The following is a 21,558-nucleotide window of genomic DNA, read 5'->3' on the forward strand; positions in this document are numbered from 1 at the left end:
TCTTCACTTGATACTTGCTCTTCCTCCTGTATTCCCTGTCTCAATAAATGACCTGATTCTCTGAGGTATGTAAGCTTAAAACCTGAGTCTTTTGTCTTACCTCATATCTTTTCCTTTCACTTGCTCTACACACCATTTCAGACAAGATTTGTCTCTTCTTTCACAGTATCTCTGTAGCCCATAGATTAATACTGCCTCAATGAGTGCCTCATTCCTTTTCCTGAAACTAAATGTCTGTCATTTTCCTCTACTCTTTTGATTCTTCTAATCTGATCTGCTTATTGCTGCAAAATAAATCACATCTCTGATCTTATTTGACACTCAAACTTTTAATGACACCCATTGCCTATAGAATAAGGCTTGGAACACTTGACCATGACATTTCAGAGTAGTAAATTTATTACCAAAATTGCTTAATCAGTTAAGATCTATTTTTGTAGATTCAGGATCTTAGTTCCCTGACTGGAGAGTGAACCTGCACCCCCTGCAGTGGAAGCCCAGAGTCCTAACCACTGGACTGCCAGGGATTCTAAAATCTTTTAGATTTTATTTTTTCCCCACTGCTGTGCTTTGAACAGTCTGAGCAGTCAAAAGAGCACTTCATAAGCTCACTGCTTCATCAATCACCAATCTGTCTACATCAGTCTGAACCAATATATTCTAAGCCCTCCTTGTGTGACAGTGGATAAGCCATACTTCTAGCTAAGGCCACCCTCTTTCCTTATGTGCCAGTATCATCTTGTCAAGTATATCCTTTCAGTAGCCTGTTTCTTATGTCATCAGTTTTCCTTCTCTATAGAGTAGCTCTGTCAACATTCAAACATTTTACCATTCTTTTCATCAAAACCCAGTTTTGACATCATTTGCCATCTACCTACAACTCCAGTTCTGTACTTTTTATAGCACTCTCTTGAACACACTCCAGTCAGACATTTATCTCTACCACTCAATCAAAGTGGCTTTTGTCAAGGTCACAAATGACTTCCATGCTGCTAATTCCAAATATCAAATCATGATTCTCTTTGTGTTTGACCTGTTAGCATTTAACATAGTTGTTTACTCTCTACTCCTTGTACCACTCTTTTCACTTGTAGGCCACTGTACTTTCCTAGTTTTCTTCTTACTACATTGACACCTCCTTCTCAGCCTCTTTTGCTGATTTCTTCTCTCCATAACCTCTAAACTTTTTTCTTTTTTTCCCCCATACTTTCTAACCTTTGATGTGCTTCTGGAATTTAATCCTTGTGTCTCTTCTCTTTTCTATTTATACTCATTCCCTAGATAATCTCATCTAGTCTCACAGCTTTAGATTTTATTTGTATGACTCACAAACTTGCTATATTTCATCAGTTCTGAGGCTCACATTTTTTCAGATTTTAGCATTTCTGAAATTGGGCTGCATTTGTATAATTAGTGACATGTAATAATTAGCCATTTTTTTTTATTTTGGTAGCACATAAAATAATGATATATATTACAGTTGACAGTGTTTTAAAATCTGTATAACTTAGTATTTACAGCCTAGACTTTCTTCTTAAATTCTTTTGTATATCTGCCTGCCTATTATCCAATAGTTCTATTTGAATATCCAATAATTATAAGAGTAGTCTGTCTAAAAGTGAGTTCCAGCCCATATTCTCCACCCACCCACCCATCATTCCTTTTAGTGGCAACTCCATTCTTCTATTTCCTCAGGCCAAATACCTTGGAGATATCATTAACTCATCTTTCTCTCATAAGGTACATCTGATCTCTGAGCATACCTTTAAATCCTTTAAACCCTACCTTTAAAATCCGTTCAGAATCCATCTGCTTATCACCTCTCTACTACCTCCCTCTTCATGGATGATGGAATAACCTCCTGTTGTCTGTCTGGCTTTAACATAGGAGCCAGAGATTCTATTACCCCTTTGCTCAAAAACTCAATACAAGCCAGTCTTTTCTATGACCTACCAGACCTCACATGAGCTGGTCTTCCTTCACCTCTCTCCAGCTTCTTTCACTCTTTCACACCTCATTTATTCCAGATTTCACCTCCACTAACATGTCAGGCATACTCCCATATTAGGGTCTTTATACTTATTCTTCCTTCTTCTTGGAATGTTTTTCTCCCTGTATATCGTAGTAGATCCATAAGGCACACTCAGACCCTACTTTTGAGTCTCTAATCAAATGTAACCTTCTCAAGGAGGCCTTTACAGTCAACCTTGTCTAAAATTTTACACATACCTATTCCAATCCCTTTCTTTGCTCTATTTATTCAACTCATCATTCTCTAGATAGTTTGTTTTGATTATTTATCTTATTTATTGTCTGGCTTTTCTCCTTGAATAGAATAAGGATTTTTGTTTTGATATCTACTGCTTCTCGAGCAACTAGAATAATACCTGAAGCTTTGTAGGTATTCAGTAAAATACTTTGTGTATGACTGTTCTTTTTATTTTCTCTGTGCCTTGATCCTTTTTTCCTGATGAAGTTCCATGCATCTTTCAAAGCCTAGTTCAAATGCCATCACCCAGAAATTTTTCAGAGTGTTCCAACAGGAAGTCATTTATACATATGCATTCTGCTTCATTTTGTATTTCTCTTAGAGAACATTTCATATTTAGCTTTGTAGTTAATTTTTCCTTTAGAAAATCACAGTACTTACCAAATGAAGAGTGCGTATAGCACAGCTGCTTTATATAATAGCTCTTCTATTAAACTTTTTAGGCATTCTGTTTACCAATACTTGCCTTATACAAAATTTCAAAATAGACATTACAGTTTGGCTTGACTATAGGCAGTTCACAATTACATTTGATCCAGCGTGTGTTGGTCTGTACTATACTCTCATTTTTTTAGGTGCAAACATTTAAAAACTAAAACTTTTTACATAAAAATCTCAAATTTCAGTTTTCCCTGGGAAACAGAAGTATATCTGGAAGCATCATCCTTGCACCTTCACATAACAACAGTCAGCTAAAGTTGAGTAGTCACCATAACCTTAGATGGGAGACATACTGTTTAACACAGTCCCCGTCACTCTTTTTTTTAAAAATCACTTTATCTCTTTGAAATTTATTTTTTACTCTATTTTTCAGTGATTCTGATATGAGTTTTTTTTTTTAATTTGGAGAATAATTGCTTTATAATGTTGTTTGAGTTTCTGCCATACAACAATGTCAGTCAGCCATAAATATACATATATCCTCTCTGTCTTGAACCTCCTTCCTATCTCCCACCCCACCCCACCCCTCTAGGTCATCACAGAGTACCAGACCTGTCACTCTTTATTGTTATTTCCAACAATAAGGGTCTGATGACAGTTGCTGTTTATTATCTGTCATATTTCATTCCTGTATGTTACCTTCACTGTCTCTGTAGTTACTTTAGATTGCAGCCCCTACTTTAAAAGGATATATTTATTTCTTTAAAATGATGTTTAGGTGAATAAGCTGTTTCATGAATAGCTATATGAAACTTAGCTTAATTCCACTGAAGTGCTGACCCTCCTTTACTAATTTAGTACTGGGCAGAACTTTGAATAACATAGTTTGAAAAAAAATTTTTTATTTGTTGTATAGATGCTCCTCCTCCTACTTGGGACCAGCTCGAAAATGGGTTGGTTGCTGTGCGTACAGTGGTACATGGGCTGGTTGATTATATCCAGAACCACAGCAAAAAAGGAGCAGATCAACAGCAGGTAAGGGAGGTATCTGACATTTAGAAGTAAGCTACTGTGGTTATCCTCACAGATAAAAATTAAGGCAATAAGATGACAAGAATATTTTTAGACTCCGTAAAGACTAGAAATTAAACTAAAAATTAAAAATCTATTTTTAACTCCCTATTCCTTTAGACATCAAGAAAAATGTAACAAAAATAGTAAGATTTTTAGTTTAGAATGATTAGCAGCCAATTTACTGGATTAGCCTAGTAATTTTGTCTGATAGCATTGAAATTAAGTAATCCTTGTTGGCCTGATGTCATGCTGGAGTCACTTTTCACATTGGATATAGCAGCATTTGATTTCATGTTAAAGGTTATTCCATTTATATAAACTTATTCTTTTTTCCTGGTTACTATTGCTTTTCTGTTTGATTGTAAGTATTACTTTTTAGTGGTAATGCTGTATTTCTCCGGTACTGTTCACATATTTTGTAAATGCTTTTTCTCTATTAGTATTTAAATATTTTCATTCATAATGTCTCTTATGCCAGTGGGTCAAATTTTCCTCAGATATTTTTTAATGGAATATATGGCAGTAAAATATAATAGCCTATGTTATGGCTGGAATTTTAAATTTTACTCCCAATGATTTCATTTCACCCTCAGAATTTATGTTAGGGTCACTTTATCTTTTATTTTGCCATAGTGAGCTTGAGAAATTAAAACTTTGTTATTAATTTATCTGGCTCAGGTAAATATTAACAATTTCTTTAAAAGTAAGAAATACTAGAAGTGTCCTACTAAGTCGAATAGTACAGATACGCTTTTCCCAATCTAGGATCAGAACTTTATTTTATGATTAGCAAAATTAACATTAAAATTTAACTTTTAACTGCCTGTTATGAAAATAATATTAACTTTTAAGTTCTGCCCATGTAGATTTGTAGTATGTTATAAAGGAACATAATTGTAAGCATAGTTACATTGAACACTGTCCAAATCGAGTATTAAAAGACTGGTTAAGTATTTGAAGGTCCTAAACTCCAGGGGTTTGCTTGTCCACTGTAAAATGTTGGAAGGAAGCTTATAGAGCCCTCATGAGATTGAATCAAGAATTTATGTGATGTTACATGTTTGGTAGTTAATATCAACATAGAAAAATCAGGGCTATATTTTTTAAGTAATTTATTTTTGGGCTGTCTAAGACCTCAGACAGGATGATGTTCTGGCACTTTTGCTCTGAGTGGTCTAGATAAGTGTATAAATTAATCTGAGTTATTCATCTGGATTATTAAGTTCCTTAAATAGCGACACAAAATTTACATTATTTTAAATAGCTAATGTTTAATTTTGATCTTAGCCTCCGCAGCATAGCAAATATAAAACATACATGTGTCGAGACATGAAGCAGAGAGGAGGATGCCCTCGGGGGGCCAGCTGTACATTTGCACACTCACAGGAGGAACTGGAAAAGTAAGTTTGAAAGTCCTCAGACTCAACCTTCCAATAATGTGTTAGAGAATAATTTGCTGCCATTGAGAAATAGGAAGAAATGTATTCTCATTCTCTTTGATGACTAGGAAATGTTTAGAAAGTAAAATAAAACTTTAAAAAAAGAAAAGCAAATCAGTTTCCTTACCTTTCATTACATTGTGCCTACAAATGGAAAACTACTTATGGTTAACTAAATCTAGAAGTGAGTCATTTTCATTACCCCCTCCCCCAAATTAAAAGTCTCAGAATATTCATCAGCTTTAACCAGTTGACCTTAACTAATTGAAAATTGCATTTTCAGTGGAAAAATTTGCCCTTTGGTCTATCGAATTATTTACTGCCAGGTTCATTTTCATAGATTCTTTCAAATTTCAAGGACCAGATAATTTCAATGATGTTAAATCTCCAGCACAGAGTAAAAAGAAAGGAAAAGCCTCTTAATTGTTTTGTAAAATCTGTGTAACACTGACACTATATTTGACAAAGATAGCACAATTAAAGAAAGCTACAGATTCATCTCGCTTGATATTTTTAAAATCCCAACTATTATAACTTGGAATTCAGTACATTAAAATAGACACCATTACAAAGGTGCAAAGGTAGCACAGTATAATTACTGTAGGTTAGAGAAGGGTTTTATAACCATGCGATCATATCCAAAGATACCAAAAGGCATTTGAATAAATATTTGATGTCCATCAAGGTTCCTTAGTAGAACAAAAATGTCATAGACATTTTCCCAACATGATAATTATATCTCAAATCAAGAGCCAGCATGATAGCCTGATGCTTACTTGGTATTAGTTTATTAGATACAGTCCTGTTTCAGACCAGAGTCAGGGAAATTTTTCTGCTAGTAAAAAGTGTTGTTTAACATTCTGGAAGTTGTAGCTAATGTATGTAAGCAAGAGAATAAAATAGCCGACATCATTAAATGGGAAAATTCAAGAGAAGTATGAGAATCAAAAGAACCAAGAATTTAGTAAAGTAGCAAATCAAAAAATTATTGAAAGCAAAAAATGAATTGCTTTCATATAAACTAAAAAGGGAAACATAACCAGTTAAAAAGTAAGGTTACATTAAAATCCCTTTTGCATTAACAACATAAACAAAAAAGTTAAACACTAAATAATCTAATAAACACCCAGGATCTATATTGAATTGAATTAGTAAACTATCTAGGAACATAAGAGTTGACTAAATGAAGCATACTATGTTCTTGGATGAGACTTAGCATTATAGAGGTTTTATTTTCTCTTAAACAGTAAAACACCAAATAATCTAATAAATACCCAGGATCTATATTGAATTGAATTAGTAAACTACCTAGGAACATAAGAGTTGACTAAATGAAGCATACTATGTTCTTGGATGAGACTTAGCATTATAGAGGTTTTATTTTCTCTTAAACAGTAAATTCAGGGAAATCTCAGAATCTTAAGAGGATGATTTTTGGGCCCTAACAAATTCATTCATTTGGAAGAAAAAATACGCCAATAACCAGGAAATTCTGGGGAAAAAAGTCTTCAGTGGGGGACTAGAGTAATAACTATTAATATTAACCTGTTTTATGAGCTAAAGTATAAAAACTGTGGTATTAGCATAGGAATAGATAGACCAATGAAATACAGTAGAAAATCTAGAAAGAATTCCAGATACATATATGAACTCAGCAATGTGAAAAAAGGTGGCATTTCATATCAATATCAAAAAAAATATGATGAAACAACTCTATTTGAAAAATAATTAGGGCTAGATTCTTAACCTTTATACCAAAATGAATTATAAATTTATCAGAGATTTAAATATTTAGGAGAAAACTGTAGAGTACTTAGAGATTGTTGTTGTTACATCATCTTATGTAGGAAAGGATTTTTAAAAAAATATAATTTTATTTATTTATTTTTAATTGCACTGGGTCTTCATTGCTGCATGTGCTTTTCTCTAGTTGTGGCGAGTGGAGACTATTCTCTAGTTGCAGTGCACGGGCTTCTCATTGCTGTGGCTTCTCTTGTTGTGGAGCATGGGCTCCAGAGCACTCAGGCTTCAGTCGTTGCAAGATATGGGCTCAGTCGTTGCAGCTCCGAGCACAGGCTTGGTAGCTGTGGTGCCCAGGTTTTGTTTCCCCGTGGCATGTGGGATCTTCCTGGACTAGGGATCAAACCTGTGTCTCCTGCATTGGCAGGTGGATTCTTTACCACTAAGCTGCCAGGGAAACCCAGGAAACGATTTTTGAAGAATGACACCTGGCATGCATAAAGAAGATTAATAAATTTGAAATGAAAATTTAAAATTAAGATAATGGCTCAAACAGCACAAATGTAAAAAGAAGAAAAATGATGGTGAAATGACTTGATACCCGTAACACAAAATGATCTCCTACAAATCTATAAGAAAGAGAAGAACCAGTAGATACATGGATCAGGCCTGTAAACAATTCACCGAAGAAACACGAATGGCCAGCAAACATGTGAAACTATGTTCAGTTTCACTAATTGTTAAAGAAATGTGAATTAAAATAAAACCTGATTTTTTTTTAACTGTCAGAGACTGAGACTAGCCAGTGTTTAATAAGATATTGAAAAAAAGCCTTTTTTTTTTCCTTTTAATCAGTAGGAGTTATAATAGCTTTGGACATTATAACAATTTCTAATATGCATATGTTAGACTTAGTAATTCTGCTTTTGGTTATTTACACAGGTGTGAAGTATATGTGTATAATTTTCTGTTACCACATTGTTTTAATAGCAAAAATTAGGGATAACCTAAAGTATACTGACATAAAGGAATAGTTAAGATTTTGAAGTAGAGGAAAAAATTTACTAAGCAGCCATCAGTTCAGTCACTCAGTTGTGTCTGACTCTGCCATATATAACCCTATTTCTGTAAATAATAATCTTACAAACGTAAGAATATTAAACTAGTGCATAGAGTGGAAAAATCTGTATTATATATCAAACTTAACAGTAATTACTGTTGATGGGTAGTCCCCCCCAACCCCTACTCCAAAGTTTGTGTATGTCTGTCTATATATATACAGGCACATATAGACACACACACACAAACTTTGGAGTTTGTATATATATATACAAGTTTCCAAGATGATAGCTAGAGCCAGTGTTTTAAGAGAATTTCTAGAAAGTGATATGCTCAGAATCTTTTCCTTTTGTATCTGTTTCTTAAATACATTTTATTTATTGATTTTTGCTTCCACAATTTTGGTTTTTGTTGTGCACCTTTGCTTTTTCTATAGATTTCGTAAAATGAACAAACGCCTGGTTCCCAGGAGACCCCTGAGTGCCTCTTTGGGTCAACTTAATGAGGTGGGCCTGCCTTCAACAGCTATCCTTCCGGAAGAAGGGGCAGTGGATCTGCCTAGCAGAAAAACCCCTGCTCTGCCGAATGGGATTGTATCAGCAGGGAATACAGTAACGCAACTGATTCCACGAGGGACAGACCCCAGCTACGATACCAGTCTGAAACCAGGAAAGATTGATCACCTGAGCAGTAGTGCCCCTGGGTCCCCTCCTGACCTGTACGTTGTTTTTACTAACTTTTATTTTTAAAGTTTCTTTATTGACATAAAGTAGAAGGAAGAAAGAATAATCAGTGTTTTGTTTGGGGGAGGGGAAAACCCTTAACTGGAGGGCTCTAGTCTGTTGTTTTTTATTTCTGTTTCATGTGCCAGTGATTTTTTTGAGAAACAGTATAGGTGACATAAGATCAAAGTTTGCAAAATTTGTGGGAAAAAAATGGTTATTGGAAGAAGCCTGTTTCCCAAATTTTGGCTTTTTTTTTTTTTACATGTAACAACAGTTTGTATGCATTTAGAAATGTTCTCAAGACCTTAAACTTGACATGCAGACTCTTGCTCCCATAGGCTAGAATCGGTCCCTAAGAGTATTTCTGCCTTGCCTGTTAATCCACATCCTGTACCTCCAAGAGGACCAACAGAGCTGCCCCCTATGCCTGTCACTAAACCTCTTCAGATGGTGCCGCGAGGTTCTCAGCTCTATTCAGCACAGCAGGCTGATGTTTATTACCAGGATCCTCGAGGAGCCGCTCCGCCGTTTGAACCAGCACCTTATCAGCAGGGTAATGATCTTTCATTTATGTCACTCACTTTTCTTAGGAGTTACAAGAATGATTTCAAGTAAGAGTGACCATATTTTCAGTAACCTCCTCAAAATAAATAAATGCTTTTTTTTAATACTTGGGAAAAAACTGAAGTTATGTGATCAGCTAAATAATATGAAATAAATGAAGTAGCAAAGCTAGGAAAACCAGTTTACCCCAACTGCTAGAAGCAGTTGTATATTAAAAGTGTTTACATATTTATGGAAATAAGTCATTCAAGTAGACAGTGGAAATTTGCTGAGGCAATATATATTTTCCTGACAAAAGTTATCTTCAAGCATGAGAAAAGAATGTAATATTATGGTGAATATAAATTAAACACACATGGTACATTTTTTCCTTTCAGTTGTCACCTAATGTTTTTTTCTAGGTCCTGTAATATACATGGAAAAAATGCAAATACATACTTCTAGAGAGTTTATAGTATAGAATCAATATTAGTAAAGAATTGAAAACTGTATGTGTTAGAGTATATCTACACACATGTTTGAAATGAGGTGTTGAGTTGTGGTGGTTAATATTAGTGTGGTAGAAATTAACTGCAAGACTCAAGGAAGATCATTGAGACCTTGAGGTCTCAAAAGACTGTGGAAGAATGCCCTAAACAGAGGTTTGGGGAATAGAAAGGAAAATTTACAAATGGATTGTAAAGATGAATCTAGAGTCAAGGAGGAGTAAGACTATTGTTAATCAGGTATGACTTGAGGTCTGGACTAATGTGGTGAGAAAATAGGAAGCAGGTATTTGAGAAAATAGACATAGCCAGTTTTAATGGTAATACTAGGTATGGAGAATGAGTTTTCACATAATGTAATTCATGTTAAAAAAATAATAATAAAGAAAATATATATAGGAAGCTTCTGTCCTAATTGCCAACAGAGGAGTTCATCAGTTGAGGCAAATGTCTTGAAATTGGGAAGCTACTGCCACAACTGTTGGGTCGGGAACTCCAGGAGACTTCCCTGGCAGTCCAGTGGTTAAGATTCCATGTTTCCACTCTAGAGGGCATGGGTTCAGTCCCTGGTTGGGGAACTAAGAACCTATGTGCCTTTCATCATGGCCAAAAAAAGAACTCTGGAGTTATGCAGTTAGCCACTCTGTCTGTACAGCAGAATGGATCTTTTGAGGGCCATATCCCTTTCCAGTTAACTCAGTCTCACATTCTAAACTTATGCAAATGAAAGATTTGTAGAACCTAAGCTTCAGGAAAATACAGTTTTTTTGCTTTCCAGTGTTTGCAGTATATTAGGCACATGAGAAAGATGATCAGAGAATTGAGAGAGCCAGTTTACTCTTGTAGACTGTGAGTAGATTGGTGTTTTCAATAATTTGGAAGGAGAATTTTTGCTTGATATTTTTCATAAATCTAGCCTGACTGCATACCTAAGCAGAGGGGGAAACATCTAAAGAAATGAGTGGATTTTTGATTCTTTACTGTTGAAATATTTTAAAAGGAAAAGTCTTACATAGAAAAATAGGTTGGCTGATTGTTGCTTTTGATTGCTCTTTTGTATTGTACAGGTATGTACTATCCGCCATCACCACAATGTATGTCCCGTTTTGTCCGACCTCCACCATCTGCTCCTGAACCTGGTGCTCCCTACTTGGATCATTATCCACCATACCTGCAAGATCGTGTAGTAAACTCACAGTATGGCACACAGCCACAACAGTACCCACCTATGTACCCACCACACTATGATGGCCGTCGAGTATACCCTGCTCAGTCTTACGCAAGAGAGGAGATGTTCCGAGAAAGTCCTATACCCATTGAGATTCCACCTGCAGCAGTGCCGCCGTATGTACCAGAACCCAGAGAGAGATACCAACAGATGGAGGGTTACTATCCAGTGGCTCCACACCCAGCTCAGATCAGACCTTCGTACAACAGAGTATGCTGAGTTCTTTTTATTATTATTAATGTAGATTTAATTTGACTATCGCTTATAGTGATTTTTTGTTTAAACTTTTACTATGGTAATAACCCTTTGATCAGTTAATTCTTTTAAAGGAAAGTGTCTTTTGTCACCTTTTCATAATCTTCATAGGTTTAGGGGTTTTATTTATTTATTTATTTTTTACTGTTGAAAGGGAAATAAACTACTGCCCCACTCCCACTAACCCATCTTAGTTTCTGAAAATGTTAGATGATTTTATTAACATTTCTAGATTCATTTAGAAAGTATGGTGTCTGACCAAGAAAAAGAAACTTATATTTAGGTCTTTGGGAAATCCTGAGAACTTTTAGGGGTTTTGTTTTGTTTTATTAAGTCTTGCTATTTCCAGATGTTAAGATGAGTATACAGGCTAGTTATTTAAAATATGTGCTAAGTGAATCAATGTGTCCTGAAATTCTTTTTCAATTTGTACTCATCTTTTCATTTTCAGGAGCCTCCATACAGTCGGCTTCCGCCTCCTCCCCAGCCCCATCCTAGTCTAGATGAGCTACATCGAAGGCGAAAGGAAATAATGGCACAGCTAGAAGAAAGGAAGGTTATCTCTCCACCTCCTTTTGCACCTTCACCAACATTGCCTCCTGCCTTCCATCAAGAGGAAGTAAGCCTGTGGCTTTTTAGGCTCGTTTATCAATTTTTCCTTTATCAGTGGTTTAAGTAATCTTCACCCTTCCCAAGATCATGAAGATATTTTTCTGTTTTCTTCTAAAAGGTTTATTATTTCACATTTAGATCTGTAATCCATCTAGAAGTGATTTTTGTATATAGTATCATAATCTGGTTATAGTCATAGCCAGGTGACTGTATATGTTTCAGTTCCATTGATCTGTTTCTTTGTACTTCTACCAGCACCACACTATCTTCATGTGGTGATGTATGTTTTCCAGTTTTGGTCTTCAGGTTTGTCTTCGCTGTTCTTTGTCCTTGGAAATTCCAAACATACTTTAGAATCAGCATGTGGATGTCCACAGAAATATCTGCTGCAGTTTTTATTAGGATTACCTTGAATCTCTGGATCTGCACAACCCAGTATGCTAACCACTAGCCATATATGGATAATGATACTTAAAATATGCCTAATCTGAGTTCCCCTGTGCTATAAGCATAAAACATATATTGGATTTGAAGATTTAGTGCCCCCTCAAAAATATTTTAGTAATATATTTATATTTATATAGTGTATATAATAATTATGATTAGTATATAGTATATATTAATTACATGTTAAAATTATACTACTTTGGATTATTAAGTTAAATAAAATGTATTGTTAAAATTATTTAACAATTTAACCTCTTCTCCAGGGGATCTTCCCCTTCTAGGGACTGAACCTGGGTCTCCTGTGTTGCAGGCAGATTCTTTACTGTCTGAGCTACCAGGAAAGCCCCCTTTTCACTTTGGATTATTAAGTTAAATGTATTGTTTAATTTTATGTTTTTATTTTTTAATGTGCCTATTAAAAATTTTTAGGTTACATATGTGAATCAGTGATATTTTTCACTGTACAGTGTTGCTTTAGGTCCATTTGGGCAGAAGTAACATCTTTCCAATAGTGAGTCTCCAAGAACATGGTATACTCTCCATTTCCTTGAATATTCTTTAATTTCTCTCAATAATGTCCTACCTCGTGTGGTTTTCAGTGTCTTTCACATCTTTCATTAAACTTATTCCTAGAAAAGTAATGTTTTTGAAGATGTTTTAAATGGAGTCCTTTTTGAAGTTTCATATTCTCTTTTTTCTTATTACAGAGAAATTAAGTAGATTTTTATGAATTATGATCCTTGTGTTCAGCAGCTTTGGTAGATTTCCCTATTAATTCTAGTATTTGTTAGTGGATTCTTTTGGATTTTTGTGTTCTCTGTGAATGGTGACCATTTTTCTTTCTCCTTTTCAATTCTTAAGTATTTTCTTTTTCTTATTAGTTGTGTAAGCTAGATCCTCAACTGTAATATTAAAAAGAGAGATGATGATAGGTTTTCTTATTTCTGGTCTTTGAGCAAATGAAACTTCTAACAGTTTACCATTAGGATGTTTGCTGTCAGCTTTTTTGTAGATAATCTTTATCAGATTAATAAAATTTCCCTGTATTGCTAGTTTTAGACTTTTTATAACTGAGACATGTCAAAGTTTTGTTAAACTCAATAGCAAGGGAAACAGTAGGATGATAAGGTTGATTCATATACAAGAGACAGGCTAATATAGGTAGTGAAAGGCAGAAAAACACTGAAATAGAGTTGCTAGAATAAACTGTTTTATAAACTAGAGAGTAGTAGACAGTAATTTCAAGGTTATCAGTATTTCAACAAGACAGTGCTAAGAGTTATTATCAGTGAGTATTATCTTACTATCTTTCTAATGTCTACAGGGTTTATTCCACTTCTAATGTTAGTAATAATTTTTTTCCTTGGTTAGTCTTGCTAGGGATTTATCATCAATTTTATCTTTTTAGAAAGCTATCTTTTTGCTTTATTGATCTTATATATTTATTTTGGCTTGTTGTTATACATACTGCCTCAGCTCAGTGTGTATAGCCATTTTAAGTCAAATAGATTTTTTTTCGTATGGGTGCAGTTGATATGTAAAGAAAATGTCTTACATGCTTTATGTGTAGAATTATAATTCTAAACAGTATTTCTAAGCAATGAAAGTTGAAAAGTAAAGCATACCATATTGCATATAATAAACAGTAAACTTTGGGGTGTATGAAAGTAAAATTACTGAAGAGAGTTCATAGTATCTAGCTTTCCTATCTAAACACTTTGGATGAATTTTGCACAATAGTGTAGATCAATTAGTAAAGCTGTAACATCTTTTAATATAATTTTACCTGGATAAACATGACATGATATCTTTTCAAAAGCTGATTATTAGAGATATTCCTGAGCTTTGTTATGCCATACCATTTTCTGAGAAATATGGAAAGCAATATGACACTATGAAAAATGAGCCAGTTTTAGAATGAAATACGCTTATCTGTCAGGTTCAGCTTTGTGGCTCAGATCTTTTGTAAGTTACTTAGCTTTCCTTGAGGCTCAGGTCTCTCTATTTGTAAATCGAGCATAACAAAACCTACCTCATAGTGGTGTGGTGAAAATTAAATGTGACATAGGCATCTGGCACATAGTGGGCATTCAGTAAATAGTAACTATTTGTATTTTTTTTTATTTCTAAAAAATAATAATGTGTGGCTGTTAAGGAACTTTAGAATTTGTCTCATTATTAACATAACAAAGCTATATAATTAAACTTCAGTTCTGATTATTACAACCCGCATATAGTTATACTAAACTGATACATTATGAAAATAATGTAACAAAGAAATTTCTCCAAAATCTCATTTTCTGTATCATTGTCAGTTTATTATATATTTCAACTTTTTAATATGTATTTCAACTTTTCTGTACATGAACTAACATATCGTTATAATTTTTAATAGGATTATTTAGTAATTACATCTTCAGGTTTTGTGTTTTGCATATTTTTGGTTTTTGTTTTTACTTGACCAATTATCCTGCATGTCTTGCTGTTGGAGGGAGAAAACGCTCTTGTTAGTAGGTCATGTCTTTTAAAAAAACTAGTTGTTTTATACAAAATTTGTGTGTGGAGGAGACATGTAAAAAAGAGATGGAATTTTTAAAATAGAAGTAGGACAAAAAAATGGAAAGAGGTTATACACAATGGAAACAGGAGTTGTGCTTGAAAATGAGTGGTATTTGTGAACAGCAGATCCTTCTGCCAGTGCAGAAGACCAGAATGATGACTCAGAAAATAGAATTTTTTATTTTATTCTTTTCCAGTATAGGGGAAGCATAGAGCCATTTATATGTGCCAGTACCCCCCTGGAGTGTTAGTATGCCAGTATATACATCTGTGATAAAGTGAGGGTAATTTAATAGTGTCCTAGAACTCCTTATACTGGTATAACCTTGGTCAGATCACCCATGTTGTCTCATCTGGACTTGAAGAACATATAAGATAGTGTATATCTAAAAGCACTTAGAAGGCTGTAAAAAGTTACACAAATTTGAATGTAAGTAAAAATACATCAGACTTAGAATACCTATTTGGTTATTATATAACTTCAGAGATCATCTTAAGAAAATTTGGAATCTTCACTTCATTGAATCAACATAAGGACCAGATTTTATTCAAGATACAAGTTGTTGCTGTTAAAGAGATTTCAGGGGAAAAGTCATTACGTCATCATGTACTTATATAGAACATTTAAGATTACATTTTAAAGAGTGTTTAGTGCTCTTATTTACCTGAAATATTATTGAAAGAAACATTAAAGAGGGTCTAGTAAAACCAGGGCCTAGTACTTATTTGCTTAAATGTTAACTTGATCTGTTGAGAAAGAGGATGAGCAAATTGCTTCAAAAATCCTAATTTGACTCTTTGAAAGATTTTGAGATACTTCTTTTTGACCTTGTGTTAACAAAGTATAATGGCTCAACATCAGTTTTTGTTTGTTTTATATTTTTCATAGCCAACAAAAATCTTCTGTTGTGAGACAAATCAAATAACCATTATTTTGTTGCTTTAGCATGATATTCTAAAGAAATTCCTGCTTTCTCTGTGTTGTTACTCATAGAGCTATTTCCTGTTTTGTTCCCCTTTTTCTTTTTTCTGTCTCTAGTTTTTGGATGAAGACTTGAAGGTAGCTGGGAAATACAAAGGAAATGATTATAGCCAGTACTCCCCCTGGTCCTGTGACACTATTGGCTCCTACATTGGAACCAAAGATGCAAAACCTAAAGATGTTGTGGCAGCAGGGAGTGTGGAAATGATGGTATGTGTAACAACTAAGCCATAATTCTATACTGTGTGATTGAATTATATGTTAAACTTTCTTTATTTCTTTTATAATTCTTAAAACTCTTAAGTTTAAACAAAGTTGAATCTAGTGAACAACACTAGTTTTTGTGTCACAGTTATAATTACTTAGCTTCAAGTAAGCTATGGTATACTGAAATGTATTACACTAAAATCATTTTACTTCTTAACAAAAAGTAGTGTAACACCAGTGTATCTAATACTCAAGCTTAAAATATATGACTATTTTCTCTTAATTGCTCATTTATCCTTTCAAGAAATAAACTTTACCTTTGACTTTCTGTACCTCCCTGTCATTTTCTGCACCTCTCCTTCCCTGGAGTTAAGGTGAATCCTATCCTGAATTGAGAGTTTATCATTTCATGGATACTTTCATTTGACTTATAAATAATTTTATTTTGAATATTTATAGACCTTATACATATTATAAATTTCAGCCTATGTTTTCTTTCAGCATTGTTTTTGAGATGTATCCAAATTTATATCTAAGTTCAAATTCATTCGTTTTCACTTCTTTTATCAGATACCGTTTATGATAACTGATACCATACAATAAGTATATAATTGTTTATTCATTTTCGTGTTGTTATTTTTAGGCTGTTTTTTATCTTTTATTATTATCTTCAGTGCTACAGTAAACATTCTTGCCTATGTTTCCTTGTTTACATGCATGAAATTTATGCTTAGGAGTAGTGTTGATGAGTTAAAGGTATGCCTTGACTCTTTTTTTTTAAACTATTATTCTTAAGCCATTTGCCCTTATTAATTCTAAGAAAGGTTCCCTGGGTTGTTAGATACAGATTTTCAAAGAGAAAGACTTGTCCAGCAGGTTGAGAGAAGACCAGTTTTTGGTAATAGAAAAGGAAGACTTAGATGCCAGTATAGCTATAAATGAATGAAGTGGCATCTGTAGCAGAAATATGATTAGATGCCAGGCAATAGAAAAAGAAGAAAGGCAAAGGAATATAGATGAGAAGAAAGCAGAAAGGAACCTTTTGCTTTTCTGTAGTGGGTTTAGGGCAACATTGTTTTTAGGCCATAAAAAACAGCCTCTCTAAGAACAGGAATGAGATAAGGAGGCAGAGTAGATAGAAACCCTTGTTTCAGAAAGAGTAATTAAAATAACATAAACATTAGCAAAATAAAACTCATTTCTTTAAATTACTAAAGAATAAAAATGTTGTCCAGTCTAACCTACATGTTATTGAACATTTCCCAAATGGAAAAAAGTCTCCCCCAGTGTTTCTCAAACATGAGTCTGGATGTGAATTCTGATCCTTAGAATTTAACCTAAGGATCTGTTAAAGTTCAAGTTCTAATTCAGTAAAAGTGGACTGAGACCTGAAATTCTGCATCTCTAATGAGTTCTATAGTGATGCTGTTGCTGCTGAACTTTGGGCTTCTCTGGTGGCTCAGCTGGTAAAGAATCTACCTGCAATGCGGGAGACCTGGGTTCGATCCCTGGGTTGGGAAGATCCCCTGGAGAAGGGAATGGCTACCTACTCCAATATTCTGGCCTGGAGAATTCCATGGACTATGAAGTCCATCGGGTCGCAAAGAGTCAGACACAACTGAGCGACTTTCACCTCACTTTAAGTAGCAAGGGTCTGACAATTCAGTTTCCATTTATCTTTCTGACTGAAATCCCTTTTAAAAGCCTATGTTGACACATATTTTTAAAGAATGTTTATATATATGTATTTGAATGTGTATATATATATATATATTTGTATATGTATATATATGTGTGTGTATGTATGTATACTGGATAATGATGTAAAAGATATTTCTGATGATGTAGAAAAAAATACCATTATAAGGAGTGATCAGAGATTCAAAAGGTAGTGTTTTATATGACAACTAAAAGCAACCAATGATTTTAGTCTTTATCAGTAAAAACATTATACTCTATTTTGACCTTATTACAGAGCTAGAGGAAATTATGTTAGAGATCTAAGTGAGAAGTGGATTTCTCATTTCATTTTTTCTCAGAATGTGGAGAGTAAAGGAATTAGAGACCAGCGCTTGGACCTTCAGAGAAGAGCAGCAGAAACCAGTGATGATGATCTCATCCCATTTGGAGACCGACCAACAGTATCTCGGTTTGGTGCCATTTCTCGAACTTCCAAAACGATATATCAGGGTGCTGGCCCAATGCAGGCTATGGCACCTCAGGGAGCTCCCACAAAATCTATTAACATTTCAGGTAAGAATCTCAGAGGTAATCAGATTTTAGAGTGTTCATATTCACAACTGCCAACACTACTTTCTCCCTATTTATCATCAGTGCTCTTTGTAATCTTCAGGGGCAGTAGTCTTCAAAGTTTTCTGTGGAATTAGCCCTGTAGAAAAGTAATTATAACCTGGGGAATTGTAGGGGTACAAACTAAAATGTCTGTATATGAGGATAACCTATATAGTTTTTAATAGTTTCATTGTTTTTGTTAAAATAACACATCTTATTTTTTAAAAATTCATACCAAAGGAAAAATTACAAAGACTGAGTGGCGAAAAAACAAACATCAATACCCTATTACTATTTTGGTAGCCATCTTTGAAGATAACTGTACAGAATATAACTTTGACTTTTAGATTGTGACTACCTGAAAAGAAGAATCAAATCTACAAATTGCATCATTTCACTGTAAATTACTCTCTTACAGACTATGGTCCATATGGAACCCATGGTGGCTGGGGAGGTTCTGCATATTCACCTCATCAAAACATACCTTCTCAGGGACACTTCAGTGAGAGGTATTACGTCATTCTTATTACTTTTACAAACCTTTAAAATTACTCAGCTTTCTTTGTTTTTCTGGTCAATAGTATTTTTTTTAAATAAAATTTTTAATTTATTCCACATTTTCCTTCCCACAAAAGGGAGAGAATATCTATGTCAGAAGTGGCTAGCCATGGAAAACCCCTTCCGTCTGCTGAGCGGGAACAGCTACGACTGGAATTACAGCAGCTAAACCATCAAATTAGCCAACAGACCCAGCTACGTGGACTAGAGGTACAGGCTTAGAGATATTCCAGGTTTTAGACCATTCTCAAAGAGATTTTAAAAGGAGGAACTTTTGAGGTTCAATGAACCTCAAACTTAAAACTCTTTTTCTTAAGAGTTAGTATAAGTGTCCATTTTTCAAAGAATTTTAATACTTTGAAGTTCTCAGACTTTAGGAAATTTAGAATTTCTATTGTCTGAGAATAGGAAACACTTTTTATATGTCTTATATGTTACTATTATATATTATATATAAGCTTTTATATTTTTATACTGTATAATATTTTAGATAATCTAAATTTACTAGATTATCTAAAATATTAAATAAAATAAAATACATAAAAGGAGCTTATATTCCCTGATAACACATTTAAGTTGAAGGTATACTATATAGTTTTTTAATCAACAGATGCTTTTAACTTAAATTTTGTTTTTAATTTCTCACATTTTCTTTAATTTTTAAAAATTTCTCTCACTTCTTTTACTTCTCAATATCTTTAGTAGAAGCTCACAGCTTTGACCTAAAAAAAAAAATCGTCTACATAATAATAATACCTTTCATTAATATAGTTCTTTCACTTTATAAATTATTATTACCTGTCTTATTTGACCCATACGGGTTCCTGACATGTAGATTGGGCAGGTGGTATTTTCCTCCCTTTTTGTTTGAAGGATATGAATTTCACAGAGATTGAACATGAGCCCAAGTCTTCATACTCCAAGTTCAGTGTTCTTTCCACCATAGTATCTAGTACTTAAGAGAAACAGAATGTCAGAAGACAAAAAATTCTTGAAGTCCCTTAAGTGCCCCATCAAGAAGACTAGGTTTTGTTTATATTATCCTTTGGATTGGAACATTAACTTTGAATATGAAAAGCTAAAGACATTCTAGTGATAAATGCATTGCTCTCTTCTGAAGAAAAAGATACTCTTAGAACATTAGTCTTTATCTTTCTACCAAGATCTTTAATAATAAGTAAGGCATTGCTTTGGAAATCAATTTCTAACTGATTCTGTCTTAGACTTTCTTATTAGCAAGACCAATAGGTAGGATGTTTTGTGTGTTTGCTTGTTTTTGAGCATGTGTCTGGCTTATACTCTTATGTAAGTGATAAAGTTTAGAAATATAAACCTGTATAGTATTCATGTTTGTCTCCTTTTTCCATTGCTTTATTTACGTTGATCCAAAACTTCTTGCTAATTCCCGTTTTAAGAAAAAAGAATGCTATGTTTATTATGTTCATCTTCAGGTAATTAGTTATTAAAGATTTGGACCTTTAATCAACCTCATGAAATATAATTCTTTTCCTTGCTATTTCATGGCTTTTTATCTTAGTTGAAATTTCTTAGACTGATTTTCTGTTCCAGAAAATTTCAGCATTATTTAACTCACTGTGGTTAAAAGTCTTTGTCATTATTGAAGTTTCATTGAAAGAAATTATAGAATTTATTTCAGAGAAAATTCAATTCAAAAACGGGGAAAAAAAGCACATTTATAGTTTTTTCCCCCCACATTTATAGTTGACTTCCCTCTTAAATAAGAAAAGAAGAGCAGCTTAAACCAAAGATTAAATTACTGTTCACCAAGTTTAAATTGCTCATCTTTTTCCTTTTTTGTTCAAATGGTATTCAAAGACACAGTGCCTTACAGTTGCATCATTTTTATTGCAAATGTGCTGCTTAAGGCTATGGTCTGAAGTCGGGCCTGGTCGTTCTGTGCGTGGTGTGAAGTGTGTTGAGCTGTGTATGTGCTGGGCTTTATGCACTAGGCTGTTAGTAACAGACTGCTGTTGCAGAGGGAGGCGAGCACCCTGGCAGGCCAGTCGCAGCCCCCGCCACCACCGCCTCCAAAATGGCCTGGAATGGTCTCAAGTGAGCAGCTGAGCTTGGAACTGCACCAGGTGGAAAGGGAAATTGGGAAGAGAACCCGGGAACTGAGTATGGTAAGTGTTACTGTGGAAGGTGAAAGGAAACCCTGTGTGTAGTTTTGTCACTGAACTGTGGCTCTAGAGTTCTGGAATCATCTAGAGATATAGAATCATCACCCCAAGGCTAAAATGAGTGATTAATACTTAGAGTGTCGTGAAGATGGACTGCCTTCTTATTTTATCACTTTTCTCCTCATTTATCTTTTGGTTTGAGTGTGTTTTTTGTCTTAGTTTTCTGTATTTATAATAAAGTTTCAAGGAAAACAGGGTGATTATCTGAAAGTTACTAAATTTCTGTTAAACATGTTGATTAAGGAAGCAGAGGGGATGGCATTTTTTTGCAGTGCTGTTATCCAAGGGCTTCCTTGAAGGTCAGTTGGTAAAGAATCTGCCTGCAATGCAGGAGACTCCGGTTAGATTCCTGGGTCAGGAAGATCCACTGAAGAAGGGATAGGCTATCCACTCCAGTACTCTTGGACTTCCCTTGTGGCTCAGTTGGTAAAGAATCCACCTGCAATGCAGGAGAGCTGGGTTCGATCCCTGAGTTGGGAAG

General features: G+C 34.3%; 1 protein-coding gene across 6 annotated transcripts in view; it reads left to right on the forward strand.

The window, feature by feature from the left end:
- The window catches only part of RC3H1 (ring finger and CCCH-type domains 1), a 75,171-nt gene that overhangs the window by 43,993 nt on the left and 9,620 nt on the right, over positions 1-21,558 (forward strand). For all 6 annotated transcript variants that reach the window (XM_020902277.2, XM_070474055.1, XM_020902275.2 and 3 more), the window contains 11 exons: positions 3,567-3,685; positions 5,012-5,124; positions 8,399-8,680; positions 9,026-9,240; positions 10,804-11,174; positions 11,671-11,838; positions 15,877-16,029; positions 18,066-18,279; positions 18,737-18,827; positions 18,954-19,086; positions 20,874-21,020. In XM_020902277.2, coding sequence (XP_020757936.2) covers positions 3,567-3,685; positions 5,012-5,124; positions 8,399-8,680; positions 9,026-9,240; positions 10,804-11,174; positions 11,671-11,838; positions 15,877-16,029; positions 18,066-18,279; positions 18,737-18,827; positions 18,954-19,086; positions 20,874-21,020 — 2,006 coding nt within the window. The remainder of the gene's footprint in view (positions 1-3,566; positions 3,686-5,011; positions 5,125-8,398; positions 8,681-9,025; positions 9,241-10,803; positions 11,175-11,670; positions 11,839-15,876; positions 16,030-18,065; positions 18,280-18,736; positions 18,828-18,953; positions 19,087-20,873; positions 21,021-21,558) is intronic.

This window comes from Odocoileus virginianus, chromosome 11 (assembly GCF_023699985.2).
Source record: "Odocoileus virginianus isolate 20LAN1187 ecotype Illinois chromosome 11, Ovbor_1.2, whole genome shotgun sequence".
Classification (NCBI taxonomy): domain Eukaryota; kingdom Metazoa; phylum Chordata; class Mammalia; order Artiodactyla; family Cervidae; genus Odocoileus; species Odocoileus virginianus.